General features: G+C 36.3%; 2 protein-coding genes across 2 annotated transcripts in view; both read left to right on the forward strand.

Moving 5' to 3' along the window:
- The window catches only part of pkp3b (plakophilin 3b), a 209,806-nt gene that overhangs the window by 163,346 nt on the left and 32,090 nt on the right, over window positions 1-14,370 (forward strand). The gene's annotated exons all lie outside the window — the stretch shown is intronic.
- mybpc3 (myosin binding protein C3) overlaps window positions 1-14,370 on the forward strand; it is an 82,274-nt gene that overhangs the window by 33,968 nt on the left and 33,936 nt on the right. The window contains exons 13-16 of the mRNA XM_049471004.1: window positions 73-239; window positions 12,615-12,780; window positions 12,880-12,986; window positions 13,080-13,109. Of these exons, the coding sequence (XP_049326961.1) occupies window positions 73-239; window positions 12,615-12,780; window positions 12,880-12,986; window positions 13,080-13,109 (470 nt within the window). The remainder of the gene's footprint in view (window positions 1-72; window positions 240-12,614; window positions 12,781-12,879; window positions 12,987-13,079; window positions 13,110-14,370) is intronic.

Below are 14,370 nucleotides of genomic sequence, written 5' to 3' on the forward strand. Positions count from 1 at the left end.
GAAGAAGATTAAAAGAAGAATAAAAGAATGAGTTTAGGTCTACTTTAACTCCAAATCTGACTTTGATTTCAGGATGAAAGATGGAGTTGAACTCACTCGAGATGAAGCTTTAAAATATCGTTTCAAGAAGGATGGCTGCAAGCACATTCTCATCATCAACGAGGCCACCAAGGAAGACTGTGGTCACTACCTGGTGAAGACCAATGGAGGGCAATCTATGGCTGAGCTCATGGTTCAGGGTAAGAGCCTTTATTACGCAATTAAACACTTTAACTTTTAATGAAATGTAAAAATTAGCGATAACAACAAATACTGTACATATCTATACTATAAAATAGAGTCTGTTATTGGTAATTGCTGGATATTTACAACACTTCGATGGCCATAGCTGTATAAAACCAAGCACCTAGAACTGCTTCTACAAACATGAGGGAGCTTAGTGAACTCCAGCATGGTACATATACATAGTGCATCTTTAAAAAATTGAATATCATTGAAAAGTTACTTTATTTCAGTAATTCAGTTCAAAATGTGAATCTGGTATTGTTGTGGATTTCATTTTCCAGCAGGACTTGGCATACTGCTCACACTGCCAAAAGTACCAATTGGTCTTATATAATATTCTAAGTTTCTGAGACTATGATTTTTGGGTTTTCATTGGCTGTATGCCACAATCATCAACAATAAAAGAAATAAACGCTTCAAATAAATCACTCTGTGTGTAATACATCTATATGATATATATAAATTCTACTTTTTTGAGATACACTAGTATCAGGCTACAGTTATTGACCCACAAGTTGCGCCTACACTCTTCAAAATAAAAGTGCTATAAAGGAGTCTTTGAGTGATGTTATAGACTAACCATTTTTGCTTCCAAAAATAACTAATTTTATAAAAAAGAGCTTATACAATGTAAGTAACCTATACATCCATATCAACAAAATTGTTCTTTTATGGCATTACTCAATTAACTTATTGTAGCTCCATGTATCCCAATTATTACTGTGTATTATGTCATGTCTACCTCATAAAATCAGACAGTGATTATGAGTACTTCCAGTGGAGTTTGTACGTTCCATATGCTGGAAAGTCACACAGGTTAAAACACCGGATGTAAAAACGTCTTTAAAAGTCGCAAACTGTTTAACTGGGTCAAAGTTCACGCGCCGTGATTGAAATCTCCCTTTCCCTGAAGGATTGGAGTTTATAGACCTCTTCAAACCATTTGTCAGTCACGGCGTCTGCGTGACAAGCTACGTGTCAATCAAGGCAGGCACAGCCATCCTTAAACCCAAACCTGCGGTCCAAAATAAACCCCCCAGAATTCCTCTGGGCATTCTTCTCGCCCTGCTATCTTCTTTAAGCCCCGCCTCTTCGTGGCCCTGTCACTCAAACATCACCTCTGTTGTCAGGCCGGTGAACATGGCTGACAAGCCCATAGCACAAGGTTACAGCGTCCACAATGCACAGATGCCAGCTATTGTTAGACTGCGAGCCCCATATATTTTAACCCAGCAGGTGACTCTTTCTATCTATTGCTCTCTCTCTCTCTTTCTCGCTCTCTCTCTATTTTTATTTCTCTCTTTTCTTTCAGTGTATCACTTTCAACCTGTTATTCTCTCCACCTGTCTTTTATTGGTATCTGAGGAAGATTTACAGCACCTGATGAGATCCTGTCCTTTACTCACTGTTTTAGCGCTCCTCTCTCTTTTACTCTATCTATCTATCTATCTATCTATCTATCTATCTATCTATCTATCTATCTATCTATCTATCTATCTATCTATCTATCTATCTGTCTGTCTGTCTGTCTGTCTGTCTGTGTCTTTCCCCTTCTCTATCTATCTCACTATGCTTTTATCTCTTTCTTTTTCTTTCTTTCTACCTAACTGATCTGAAGAAGATTTACAGCATTTGATGAGATCCTATCCTTTACTCTCTGTTTAAGTGCCTCTCTCTCTTTTACTATCTATCTATCTATCTATCTATCTATCTATCTATCTATCTATCTATCTATCTATCTATCTGTCTGTCTGTCTGTCTGTCTGTCTGTGTTTCCTTTCCTCTATCTCACTGTTTTTATCTCTTTCTTTCTCTTTCTTTCTATCTAACTCTCCCTCTCTATTTCACAATCTCTCTTTTTGTATCTCTCTTTCTACCTAACTCTCCCTATCTATTTCACAATTACTCTATTTGTATCTCTACCTTTTTCTATCTCTCTTTCTACCTACCTCTCCCTATCTATTTGACAGTCTCTCTCCTTGTATCTCTTTATACATCTCTATTTCTCTCTCACCATCTATTTTTTTTATTTCACATCTATTTTTATCTCTTTCTATCTCTTTATTTCTCTCTTTCTCTCTCTCTCACTATCTCTCTCTATCTTTTAATATTAAAAGTAGCTTTATTGGCATGACTGTAAGGACTTTTATAAAAAAATAAGTGACAACAGAATCAATAAAAAAAACATTATTACAATACAGACTGATTAAAAAAAAAAGAAAAGAAAAGAAAATATGCAAATATTCTTTATATAGATACTCATAAACGTATATAAACATACACTACCTCTTGGAAAATTAAACTAAATAAAATAAGAACAGCAGTTATTTTTACTGTAATGTAATAATTACTGTTTAGATGAACATTGAGGTATGATGGTGTAGGTATTACCCACTGTATCTCAGATGGTGACACACTGATATATAAAAGCTGACGAGAGGGGTGGTGTGCCCCTCTCCCAGAATTATATTTAATTTTTTCTAATTCTGTATATGTTATACCTCTCTATAGCCAGGCTGTGGTCACTGAGCCGGTACTTGGTCAGGGTCCGTCTGTGCTGTAGATCTCTGATGGTCAGGAAGTACGGTTCCAGTCTGTACAAAAGTATTGTACTATACTCTGAGTCTGGGTTTGGTTCTCCCAGTGCTCTAGATAGTTCTCTCTCTCACTCTGACTGTAATCACTCTGCCTCTGATGTTTTCTGGTGATCTGTCTGCTTCTCTGCTATTGATCTTGCCCTGAGTGACCCGAGAAGCGAATGTGTGAACTATTAGGAAAAGTGTTAAAAGGGACAATCAATGAGTCTCCTTCACCTTCTTCTTCACCAGCTGTCCATTCTGCTTTCACACCTACATTGTTTGGTCTGAACTTTTTTTTAGAAATTACAGTCTGATCTGAACCAGAATATCTCAGAACCAGTTAACTGTCTGGTTTGTTTTCAGCAAAAAAAAAAAAAAAACACTTTTTGCTTTTTTTAAAGTTCAGACTTTTTCAGACCCAGTGATTGGAAGTTGAGGCTATCATGAGTCTGTCATTACTCATAAACAATAGAAGAAGAAAAAGAACTGGTGTTAAACAATTATTAATTAACTCCTGTATTAACTGTAAATGTTTTGTACTCTGGTATCTTTAAGGATTCAAGGAGATTTTATTGTCATTTGCATCACATGTGGTACATGAGGTGGAACAAAATTGTGATCTCACGATCCAGTTTACACCCAAGAACTGTTGTTAAAATACATATATAGAGATAAAATAAGGTTACATAATAAAATAATACAATAAAAATAGAATATACACAAAAAATAAAAATAAATAGGGAGAGTAGACAGGTAGCAGCAACTTGAGTGCGAGTCCAGAGTACAAGTTATGAAAAACACCCTAAAATAAATTTTGGTAGCATTTTACTTGGATGGTCCATTTTTGATGCCTCATAGATGCTCAACCTACATGCAACTGCCTATGTCTATTAAAAATAAAAAAATAAAATGCTGGGGAAACTAACTAATTGTTTGAATAAAAAATAATTCAAATAAATAAAAGTAACTATGTAACTTTTACTCAAAGTAAATTTTAAATTGAGTACTTTTTTACTTTTACACGAGTAGATATTTAGATGGGTACTTTTACTTTTACTTGAGTAGAATTTTAGCAAAGTAAAGGTACTTTTACTTAATTACATTTTTTTCAGTACTTTTTCCACCTCTGGTGATGGACAAACATAACCTGCCAGGTCTCAGCAGTTTATTAACATATGCTGATGCTTGGGCAAGGTTCCCAACTCACTTTATAAGCAAACACACTTTATAAATTGAATTGAATCCATATTGTTTATTGTATACAGTACACCTGTTTCTATGCATGTAGAATCGCCAGTAGCTCTGTTCATCATTTTGCACACAGTCGTGTATTATTTTTGCAGCGTGTTGGACTGCACCGGTCCAGACTATGAGAATCATTTCAGATATGTTTCTGCAACCAAATTGGTTTTATATTATCCAAACATTCGCTCCATGAGCTCACTCGCTCTGTTTTTCCTACCCGCCCTCCTGAAGCCATTGGGAAGCAATCTGATCCGTGCCTCGCTGCGCTGCCAGGCTCTGTTTAGCTGGTCAAATAATGAAACAGAGGAGGTGCCAAGCATAACCAGCTGCCCGGCAGCACTGTCCCGCTGCCAGGCTGCTCGCGGGATCATCATTCCCTAATGCCCTCTGCTTTCATTATACCACCCCCTAACTGCTGGCCTCTGGGGGGGAGGCGGCCCTCGCTCTCGCTATGTGGCTTAATCCTGCAAACATGATTTAACTCATTTCTGATCCTCTACATCACTCAGACAGTGATATTAGCATATGACTGAAGACGCTGAGCTGAGCTGCTTTGGCACAGGAAAGCAATGTTTGCTTGCTTTTTTTAATGTGATTTTGTTTGACTGGATTTTTTTTTTCTTGGATTTTGTTGGAAAGCTAATTATATTTGCTCATTACTTGCTTTCTAAGAGGGATTCACCATCACCAACCTGTTCAGATGATATCACAGTTCTGGTGCGATTCTGCAATATTCAATATACAATAGATTGCAAGACAATTCTCTCTATGATACTTCACAGCATCTGTGTTACTGAAAATAATAAAATACTCTAAATAAGAAAAAAAAACAGTAATTATGGATTTATTGGTGTCAATTTAGAGTACCTAAGTTCCAAAGAAAATTGATATTTATCTCCGCATATTGAAACAAAACGAATGAGCTGATATGACTGAAATTCAAAACATATCCCACACATGACAGTAAGCTACAGCAGTAGTAACTTTAGTAAGTCTAATTGGTAATTGGCTACTTGGTACCATTCTAAGTACACAGACATTGTTACACATGTGTAAGTACTCTTGCTCTATTTCATGTGTAAGTACCCTCCCCCTAGTACACAGGTGTACTTACACATGTCAAAATTAACCTTAATACACATGTGTAATTACATAACCTGTTCCTCTGTTGTTGGTAACAATGTGTACTTCATCAGTAGTTACACTGTAGTTACATGGATTGTTACCGTGTAACTACATAGTACTTAGGGACACTTATTATAAAGTGGGACCAAATACTCTAAATAGGTAAAAAAAAAAAAGAAAAACAGTAATTATGGATTTATTGGTGTCAGTTTAGAGTACCTATGTTCCAAAGAAATATTAATATTTATCGCCGCATATTGAAACAAAACGAAGGAGCTGATATGACTGAAATTCAAAACATACCCCATACATGACAGTAAGATATGACAGAAGTAATTTTAGTAAGTCTAATTGGTAATTGGCTAATTGGTACCATTCTAATACTATTGATGAATTAATAAACAGTATACTTCACCCTAGGAAGAGACCTAAGGAATTGGGTCTTGTAAAATAAAATGTATAATTAACACATAAATCTATTTTTGTACTTAATTGCTATGTGTATCATGTCTGTAAGTTACTCTTATCCATAGTTCTATGAGATCTAATATACCTGTATATATGTGTGATAGTGTGAATTGAAAAAAATAGAGTGTGCAATATCGTCAGGGTGGGAATCTCACAGGGTATCTCACAATAGGATTTTATCATGATAGGTTGCCACAACAACAATGGTATCACAGTTCTGCTGCGATTCTATAGTTCTCAATATATTGCAGTATATTCTCTATGATACACACTCAAAAAAAATAAGTACAGATTTGTACTTAAAAGGCAAGGCAAGGCAAGTTTATTTATATAGCACCTTTCATACACAACGGTCATTCAAAGTGCTTTACAAATTAGAAAATACACAGAGAAATAAAAAAAAAAACAAAAAAAACATGTAAAAGTACGGAGCCCGGGAGGGGCCGTGGATAAAAAAAACAATTAAATCGAGTGAACGATGTAGCAGTTCGTGCTCACGTTTTCTTTAATTCGAGTGAACGATTTGCAATTCGTGCTCACGATTTCTGTAATTCGTGCGCACGATTTCTGTAATTCGAGTGAACGATTTCTGTAATTCCTGCTCACGTTTTTATGCAATAAGACAATAAGCTGGGAGGGAAAGGAGCATTTTCTCTCTTGATCTGTTACAGGGGTGCAGTGATTATAATCAGTTATCTACCTTTATAACCTGCTGATATTAATGCACTATTGTTACAGTTAGATGTACAGTACAGTGAGCAGATTTTGCCTGGTGGTGGAATCTCTACAGCGCGTGGGGGAGAGCCGTCCGCGGCACGGGTTCCCTGGCCGCGAGCGCAGGTCTTCACGGAGCTTATTTACCAACAATATAGACAAATATAGTCAATTCCAGTCATGATTAAAGGAAACAAACATTACTAATGCAGGATAACTGTGTGTTATTAAAACCAGATCAAAACAAAGTTATAATGCAATGTGGAACTGTTTATAATTTCTTATTTTCAACAATAGTATAACGTAAAGAAGTATAATTATATAAATATACAGCTATAAGACTTAGGTCCAAATGTACACTGTAAAAGTTAATAAAGATAATACAAAATTAATGCAAGGTGTGACAGTTGTCTATGAATGGCTCATATAAGAGCTGCTTTAAATATGTAACACTATATAAAATCAAAATAGCTGGTCTAAAATACTATTAATACAATGTATTAAGATATTTAGTAAATAGGCATTTCATATAATAATTTGGATCAATTTGATAATTTATTCCAATATGTTTCCTAAAATAATTAAGTTTCTATATCTGATGAAATGTCCTGAATATCTGCTTATTCTCAAATCACAGTGTCCTGCCCAGAAACATGCCACAAGCTTCAAATAAAAAAAATATAATAATTATAAACTTCTTAAATGTATATTTTCTGAATTATGTGTTTATTTATTATACAAATTATTAAAATATAGATTAAATCTATCATAAAAGTAATAATGATGTAACCAGATTTAAGAAGGTGTGCATTTCCTTGGAGGCTGGCTGAATGTTATTTAGAAATTAATAAACACATTTGCACATTGCATTATAACTTTGTTTTGATCTGGTTTTAATAACACACAGTTGTCCTGCATCAGTAAAATGTTTGTTTCCTTTATTCATGACTGGAATTGACTGTATTTGTCTACATTGTTGGTAAATAAGCTCCGTGAAGACCTGCGCGCGCGGCAGGTGTCTGGCGGCGGGGGAACCGATGCCGCGGACGGCTCTCCCCCACGCGCTGTAGAGATTCCACCACCAGGCAAAATCTGCTCACTGTACTGTACATCTAACTGTAACACTAGTGCATTAATAACAGCAGGTTATAAAGGTAGATAACTGATTATCATTACTGCACCCCTGTGACAGATCAAGAGAGAAAATGCTCCTTTCCCTCCGAGCTTCTTGTCTTATTGCGCATAAAAACGTGAGCACGAATTACAGAAATCGTTCACTCGAATTACAGAAATCGTGCGCACGAATTACAGAAATCGTGAGCACGAATTGCAAATCGTTCACTCGAATTAAAGAAAACGTGAGCACGAACTGCTACATCGTTCACTCGATTTTATTATTTTTTTTATCCACGGCCCCTCCCAGGCTCCGTATAAAAGAATAACAGTAAAAATGGAAATAAAAACTAAAATAAGAATAAAGCATGATTGATTAAAACATGATTAAAACAAAGAGAATTAAATTAAAAACATGTAAAAGAACAACAAGGAATTAATAAGAATAAAGCATGAATAAAACATAATATAAAAGTGCCGTTACAGAATAAAAGTGTGTGGAGCTGCAGTGTTTTAAGCTGAGCTGAAAGCCTGATCAAACATGTAGGTTTTCAGTCTGGATTTAAACATGTTTAGTGTTGGAGCTCTTCTAATGCTCTCTGTTAACTGGTTCCATTTAAGAGCAGCGTAGTAGCTAAACGCTGCCTCTCCGTGTTTAGTTTTTACTTTAGGCGGCTCTAACTGAGCAGTTCCTGATGATCTGAGAGTTCTGCTCGGCTCATACTGCTGGAGCACATCAGATAAATATGCTGGTCCTGCACCATTAACACATTTATACACCAGTAACAGTACCTTAAAGTCTATTCTGTAACAGACTGGTATCCAGTGTAGGGATTTAAGGATGGGGGCGATGTGCTCCCTTCTTTTACTTCTAGTCAGAACTCTGGCTGCTGAATTCTGAATCAGCTGAAGCTGTTTGATGGTCTTTTTTGGGAGTCCAGTTAGGAGTCCATTACAGTAATCAATCCTACTAGAAATAAAGGCGTGGATAAGTTTCTCCAGGTCTGATTTAGACAGAAAATCTCTGATCTTATTGATGTTCTTGAGGTGATAAAATGCTGATTTGGTGACTGCTTTGACATGACTGTTAAAAGTGAGATCAGAGTCCATTTGTACACCAAGATTACGCACTAGTTCTTTAGATTTCAGGCTTTTTGAATCCAGATAGGCAGCTAGTCTGTGCCTCTCATTACTATTCCCAAATAAAATAATCTCTGTTTTATCTTTATTTAATTGCAGAAAGTTCTGTCCCATCCATTTATTTATCTGCTCAAGGCATTTACACAGTGAGTCAATGGGACCATAGTTGTTTGGGCAGAGGGCCATGTAGATCTGAGTGTCATCTGCATAGCTGTGGTAAGATATCCCATAGTCCCGCATGATTTCCCCCAGAGGAATCATATATTAATTAAATAAGAGTGGCCCAAGAATTGAACCCTGGGGTACACCACAGGTCACTGGCACAGTCTCAGAAACATTATTTTCCATTTCCACAAAGTATTTCCTTCCTTGAAGGTATGAACTGAACCATTTTAGGACAGTTCCAGAAATTCCAACCAGGTTCTCAAGTCTATCTATGAGAATGTTGTGGTCAATGGTGTCAAAAGCAGCACTGAGATCAAGCAGTAGTAGAATAGATATTTTTCCTGAGTCTGTGTTTAAGCGAATGTCATTGATAACCTTAATAAGCGCAGTCTCATTACTATGATTGGGCCGGAAACCTGACTGAAATTGGTCTAGACAGTTATTTATGGACAGGAAGTGCATAACTTGCTTGAAGACAATTTTTTCAATTATTTTTCCAATGAATGGTAGATTAGAGATTGGTCTGTAATTGTTCAATAAGTTTGTATCTAAATTTTTCTTTTTTAAGAGAGGCTTCACAACGGCTGTTTTTAATGCATTTGGGAAAACACCTGACATGAGTGAGGTATTTACAATTTGAAGAATGTCTGCTGATATTGAGTAAAAAACATTCTTTAAAAACTTGGTTGGTAATGTATCAAGACTGCAAGTGGATGATCTGAGGTGACTCACTGTATCAATTAAAACTTCTTCATTAATAGTGCTAAACTGGCACATGTTGACTATGATGCTTTTGCATGGTTTTGGAGAGCACATGGGCTCCTTGGTGGATAGAGATGTACTGATGGCTTGTCTGATATTGTGGATTTTAGTATTAAAAAATTTAGCAAACTCATTACATCTCTCAGTTGAAACTAGCTCAGGGGTCATATATATAGGTGAGTTAGTTAGTCTGTCAACCACAGTGAAAAGAACTTTGCTATTGTTAATATTATTGTTAATAATGCTGGAGAAGTAGGTTTGTCTACATGTGCACATTATTTTATTGTAATCACGCAATCTATCTTTAAAAAATTCTTTGTGAATGTGAAGCTTGGTTTTACGCCATCTGCGCCCAGCCTTTCTGCATTCTTTCTTTTGGAGCTGAACTGCAGCATCATTTCTCCATGGAGCTTTCTGCTTGCATGGCATGGTTTTAACTCTAACTGGTGCAATCTCATCTAAAACTCTAGCAGTTTTCGAGTTAAAACTATCCAGCAGAGTATCTACAGAGTCTGATGGTTTGCATGGTGCAGAGCACACTTTGCTCACAAAAAGTTCAGCTGTCATGTCATTTATCTGCCTTTTCTTGTACCTAATCTGTCTGGTTTCACTGTGTATTGAAGTCCACATTTCAAAGAAGACACAGTAGTGATCTGACAGTGCAACATCCTTAATAGAGGCTGATATGTTGAGACCCTTCGAAATAACCAAATCCAGGGTGTGACCATGACAGTGTGTGCTTCCAGTCACATGCTGAGAGAGTTCAAAAGAGTCAAATACATCATAGAGTTCTCTGGCATAATTATCCTTGGAATTATCAATATGAATGTTAAAATCACCAGCAATAATAAAATGATAAAAAAGTATCAAACAGCATAGCTACACCTCCACCTTTCTTGCCTATCATACTGGCTGGTATTAGGAAAGTCATTGAGATCTTGCAGTGGCTCAAATCTATTTTGCAAACTAAGTGACTGGAACTGATTTCCTCTGGCTCTGTGCTCTGATCTCCGAGCAATAGCTTTAGCATTAGCATTAGCCAGATGTGCTATGTTAGCAGGAGTGGAGGACACTACAGAGCTGTATGTGGAATGGCGTTTGGGTTGAGCTCCAATGCGAACCCATTGCTGGTTTTGCTCATATCTTTCAGCTGTACTCACATTAGGGATGTCCACATGATCTGCTGGTCCAGTTCTGTTCGTCTCCACTGCTCGCTGCTCTGTTAAAATCCCTGCCCGTTGTCCGCTAGCGCAGAAATGCCAGTCCTTAAACTCTGATAACAAGGACCGAAAATTTGTTTCCAAAACAGTCATTCTTTGTAGAAGATTGTAGCAGTTCTGGCAGCACAGGTGCTCTGAACCCACACAAGGAGGCATCTTGCAGATTTCTTCTTAAGTACTCTACAGGAACTTTTCTGATTCCTGTGCCTATGGCTCTACTATAAAATGTCCAAAAGAAACTAGAAAAAAATAAAATAAGAAACAAAATATGGTAGTGCTAGTGCTAATCTAAATAATGAGCTCAGACACTGTAGCTCGAAAATATCTGAAAATAAAGAAAAGTATGAAAGAAAGCAGAGATAGCAGAGCTAAGCAGAGAAGCGTCTGAACGGCACAGAAGCAGGAAGAGGGTACAAAGGGTACAAAGCTTGTCGCTGGGGCTGTACCTTATATTGAGGTACAAAAAAGTACCTTTCAGTGAAAGTCCTTTTTTGTACCCATGTTTTTTGTGCCAGTACAGATTAGAAAGATTACAAACATTATTATCAACTGAATATGTGTCAAGAACTTGATGATACAAATCTGTCTGGCTTTTAAATAAAAAATGTTAAATTAAAATATATATTATTTATTGGTACAGTGATACAGAATACTGAATGTACCTTTTGGCTGGTTTATTAACACGATTTATTTGTTTAGTGCCACCATGTGGAAAAATTAAGCAGTAACTTTAAATAACGTAAATCTAATAGGATGGCGAGTCTTAGGGAGTTAAGAGCACCAATGTTCCAAAATATATATATATATATATATAATATATAATTGAAAAAAATATATTGATATTTGATGCCACATATTGATACAATACGATTGAACCCATATGATATATCACAATATCAATAAATTGCCCCACCCTTAGTATTGAAATCCAAAACATATACGATACATGGCAGTACGACTGAAACTCTGTGAAGTAGAAGAGAAAATTGACAACAGCAGTGATTGAGGGTTTCAGTGGTGGGAAATCAAGGTTAAAACTGAATTAGAAGACACATATCACGACCACTCCATGTTTGACAAATGTTATATATTGGTTACGCTAAAGAGATTGTGTGAATAGGCTAGAAACATTGGATTTGGTAAAAAAAATTAAATCAAATCTGTGCCATTCATAAACTGTGTATAGCTGGACAGAGCATCGTCTCTCAAAAGTGAAGCCACCACAGGTCGGGCGCCCCCTGCTGTTCGGCTGCAGAAAGCTGTGTAACTCCACCCATCCCCATAGGTTTCAATGGGAAAACAGACAACTCTCAATCACGTTTTTTTCTAATATACTGTAATTCTACCTCCATTATTTAAATGCAGCAGCTAGTGGAACCTCTGCTTATATTGTCATTTTTTTATATCCCCATTGTATTCAGTTTTAAAAACGTTATTCAGCTCTATTCAAAAAAGGTGTGGTTATTGTAAAAGGGCTGGTTATGGGCGGGACCAACAACAGACCGTCAGCTCCGCTCCGCTCCACTCTGCAGCCCTCAGGGGCGGGGTTATTTAAATGAGTAGGCTGTCTCTCCACAGTCTTTCTCCCTCCTCTGGACTCGGGTTTCAGGATCGCCAACATGGAGGAAGATTTTGGCTTCATTTTCATTGAATGAATGGGAACGGCGACACGACATCCATCTTTTTTTACAGTCTCTGGTGCCATTTTATTTGCTGTATGATAATCTTGTTTAGAGAGTTGGCACTTAGCAATGCATCTTGTCTAAAAGACCTGTATCTTTTCATCTCTGCCCTTTAGAGAAAGAACTGGAGGTGTACCAGAGCATCGCCGACCTGACCGTCAAAGCTAAGGATGAGGCCGTGTTCAAGTGTGAGGTTTCTGATGAGAACGTCAAAGGAATCTGGTACAAAAATGGGGTGGAAGTGAAAGCTGACGCTAGAACCCACATCACCCACATCGGCCGGTACGAATATGCATTGCACGTGTTTTCATTCTTTTAATTTAAATTAGGTAACAAAAGACCTCAGATCAATACTCAGCCTATTGTACTCTCTCTCTCCAGCATTCACAAGCTCACCATTGATGACGTGCGACCAGAGGATGAAGGAGACTACACCTTCGTCCCTGAAGGCTATGCCTTTAACCTTTCTGCCAAACTCAACTTCCTGGGTTCTTAAATTTCATATTCTTTGCACACAAATTATTCTTTATCCTGTTTAGACCTTTTCTGATAGTCTGATAATTATTTTCATCTGTTAACAGAGGTCAAGATAGATTTCGTCCCTCGCCAAGGTAAGCAGAGTTACTGATCTAATGGGTTGAAGCTACAATATCACAATATCAATATATTCCATCACCCTAAATATGTATGTAGTATTAAAGTCCAAAACATATCCAATACATGGCAATATGACTCCAGCAATACTTTTACATCAAGAGATATATATATATATATATATATATATATATATATATATATATATATATATATATATTAGAGCTGCATCATATTGCAAGAAATTGGCATTTTCCACATGTTTCTATAAAAATATCCCTTTCTAACACCATCAAACCAATACAGTATATCACAATATCAATATATATAATAAGTCCAAAATATATCTGGTACATGGCAACACATCAAGACATTGGCTGAGTAGAAGAGAAAATGGACAAAAGCAGTGAGCGATGGTTTTAGAGGGTTTTGAGATGAATCCCAGTCATCAACTATGTTTCCTTTTTAGTGTAAAATTTCTATTTAAAATGATCTGTAGCCCAAGACTAGGTTTAATCTTTGTCTAGGAAACTGCCCCAATAATAGGTCTGCACAATATAAAAAAGGGGAAATTTTTTTTTGTTGTTCTGCAATATATATATATATATATATATATATATATATATATATATATATATATATATATATATATATATATATATATATATATATATTGCAATTTTTATAAATACAGGATTTTTTATCAGAAATCAATAAGCCAACATAACAGCATAATACTAATAATGCAATCTGTGTATTAATGATTAGAGTAAAGCAAATGATATTGGGTATTTTTAATTTTTAGTAATCAATAATCTGGTAGATGATGTCATGTAAAATGAGAACAGTGTGATTTCTTTCTTTGTATGCAGCAAAAGAGCTTGAAAAATAGAAGCTAACATTGCAGAACACATTGCACATCCTGTGATGTGACAGTTGTGTGACGCATGTCTATATTGCAATATTGATGCTAAAATTATAGATTTTGTGCAGCCCTACCCAATATGTCCAAATGATTATTACCACTCTTTTTATATGCATTCAGCTACTTTAAGTTGCCACCATATAAAAGTCTTGCACTACAAATAGAATATAACTATGGAGTATATACATATTAACCTATTGTCTCAATGCGTAATGCAAGACGTGGGCTAGGGGGGTATAAAGCCCTCCAATATTGAGATACTAATACTTTTAGGTTGACTTGGTTTGTTGGGATGATATGGGGTATCATATTTAACATCCTGAAATCACCAAGACGCTTAATACTGAATGCAA

This window comes from Astyanax mexicanus, chromosome 23 (assembly GCF_023375975.1).
Source record: "Astyanax mexicanus isolate ESR-SI-001 chromosome 23, AstMex3_surface, whole genome shotgun sequence".
Taxonomy (NCBI): Eukaryota; Metazoa; Chordata; class Actinopteri; order Characiformes; family Acestrorhamphidae; genus Astyanax; species Astyanax mexicanus.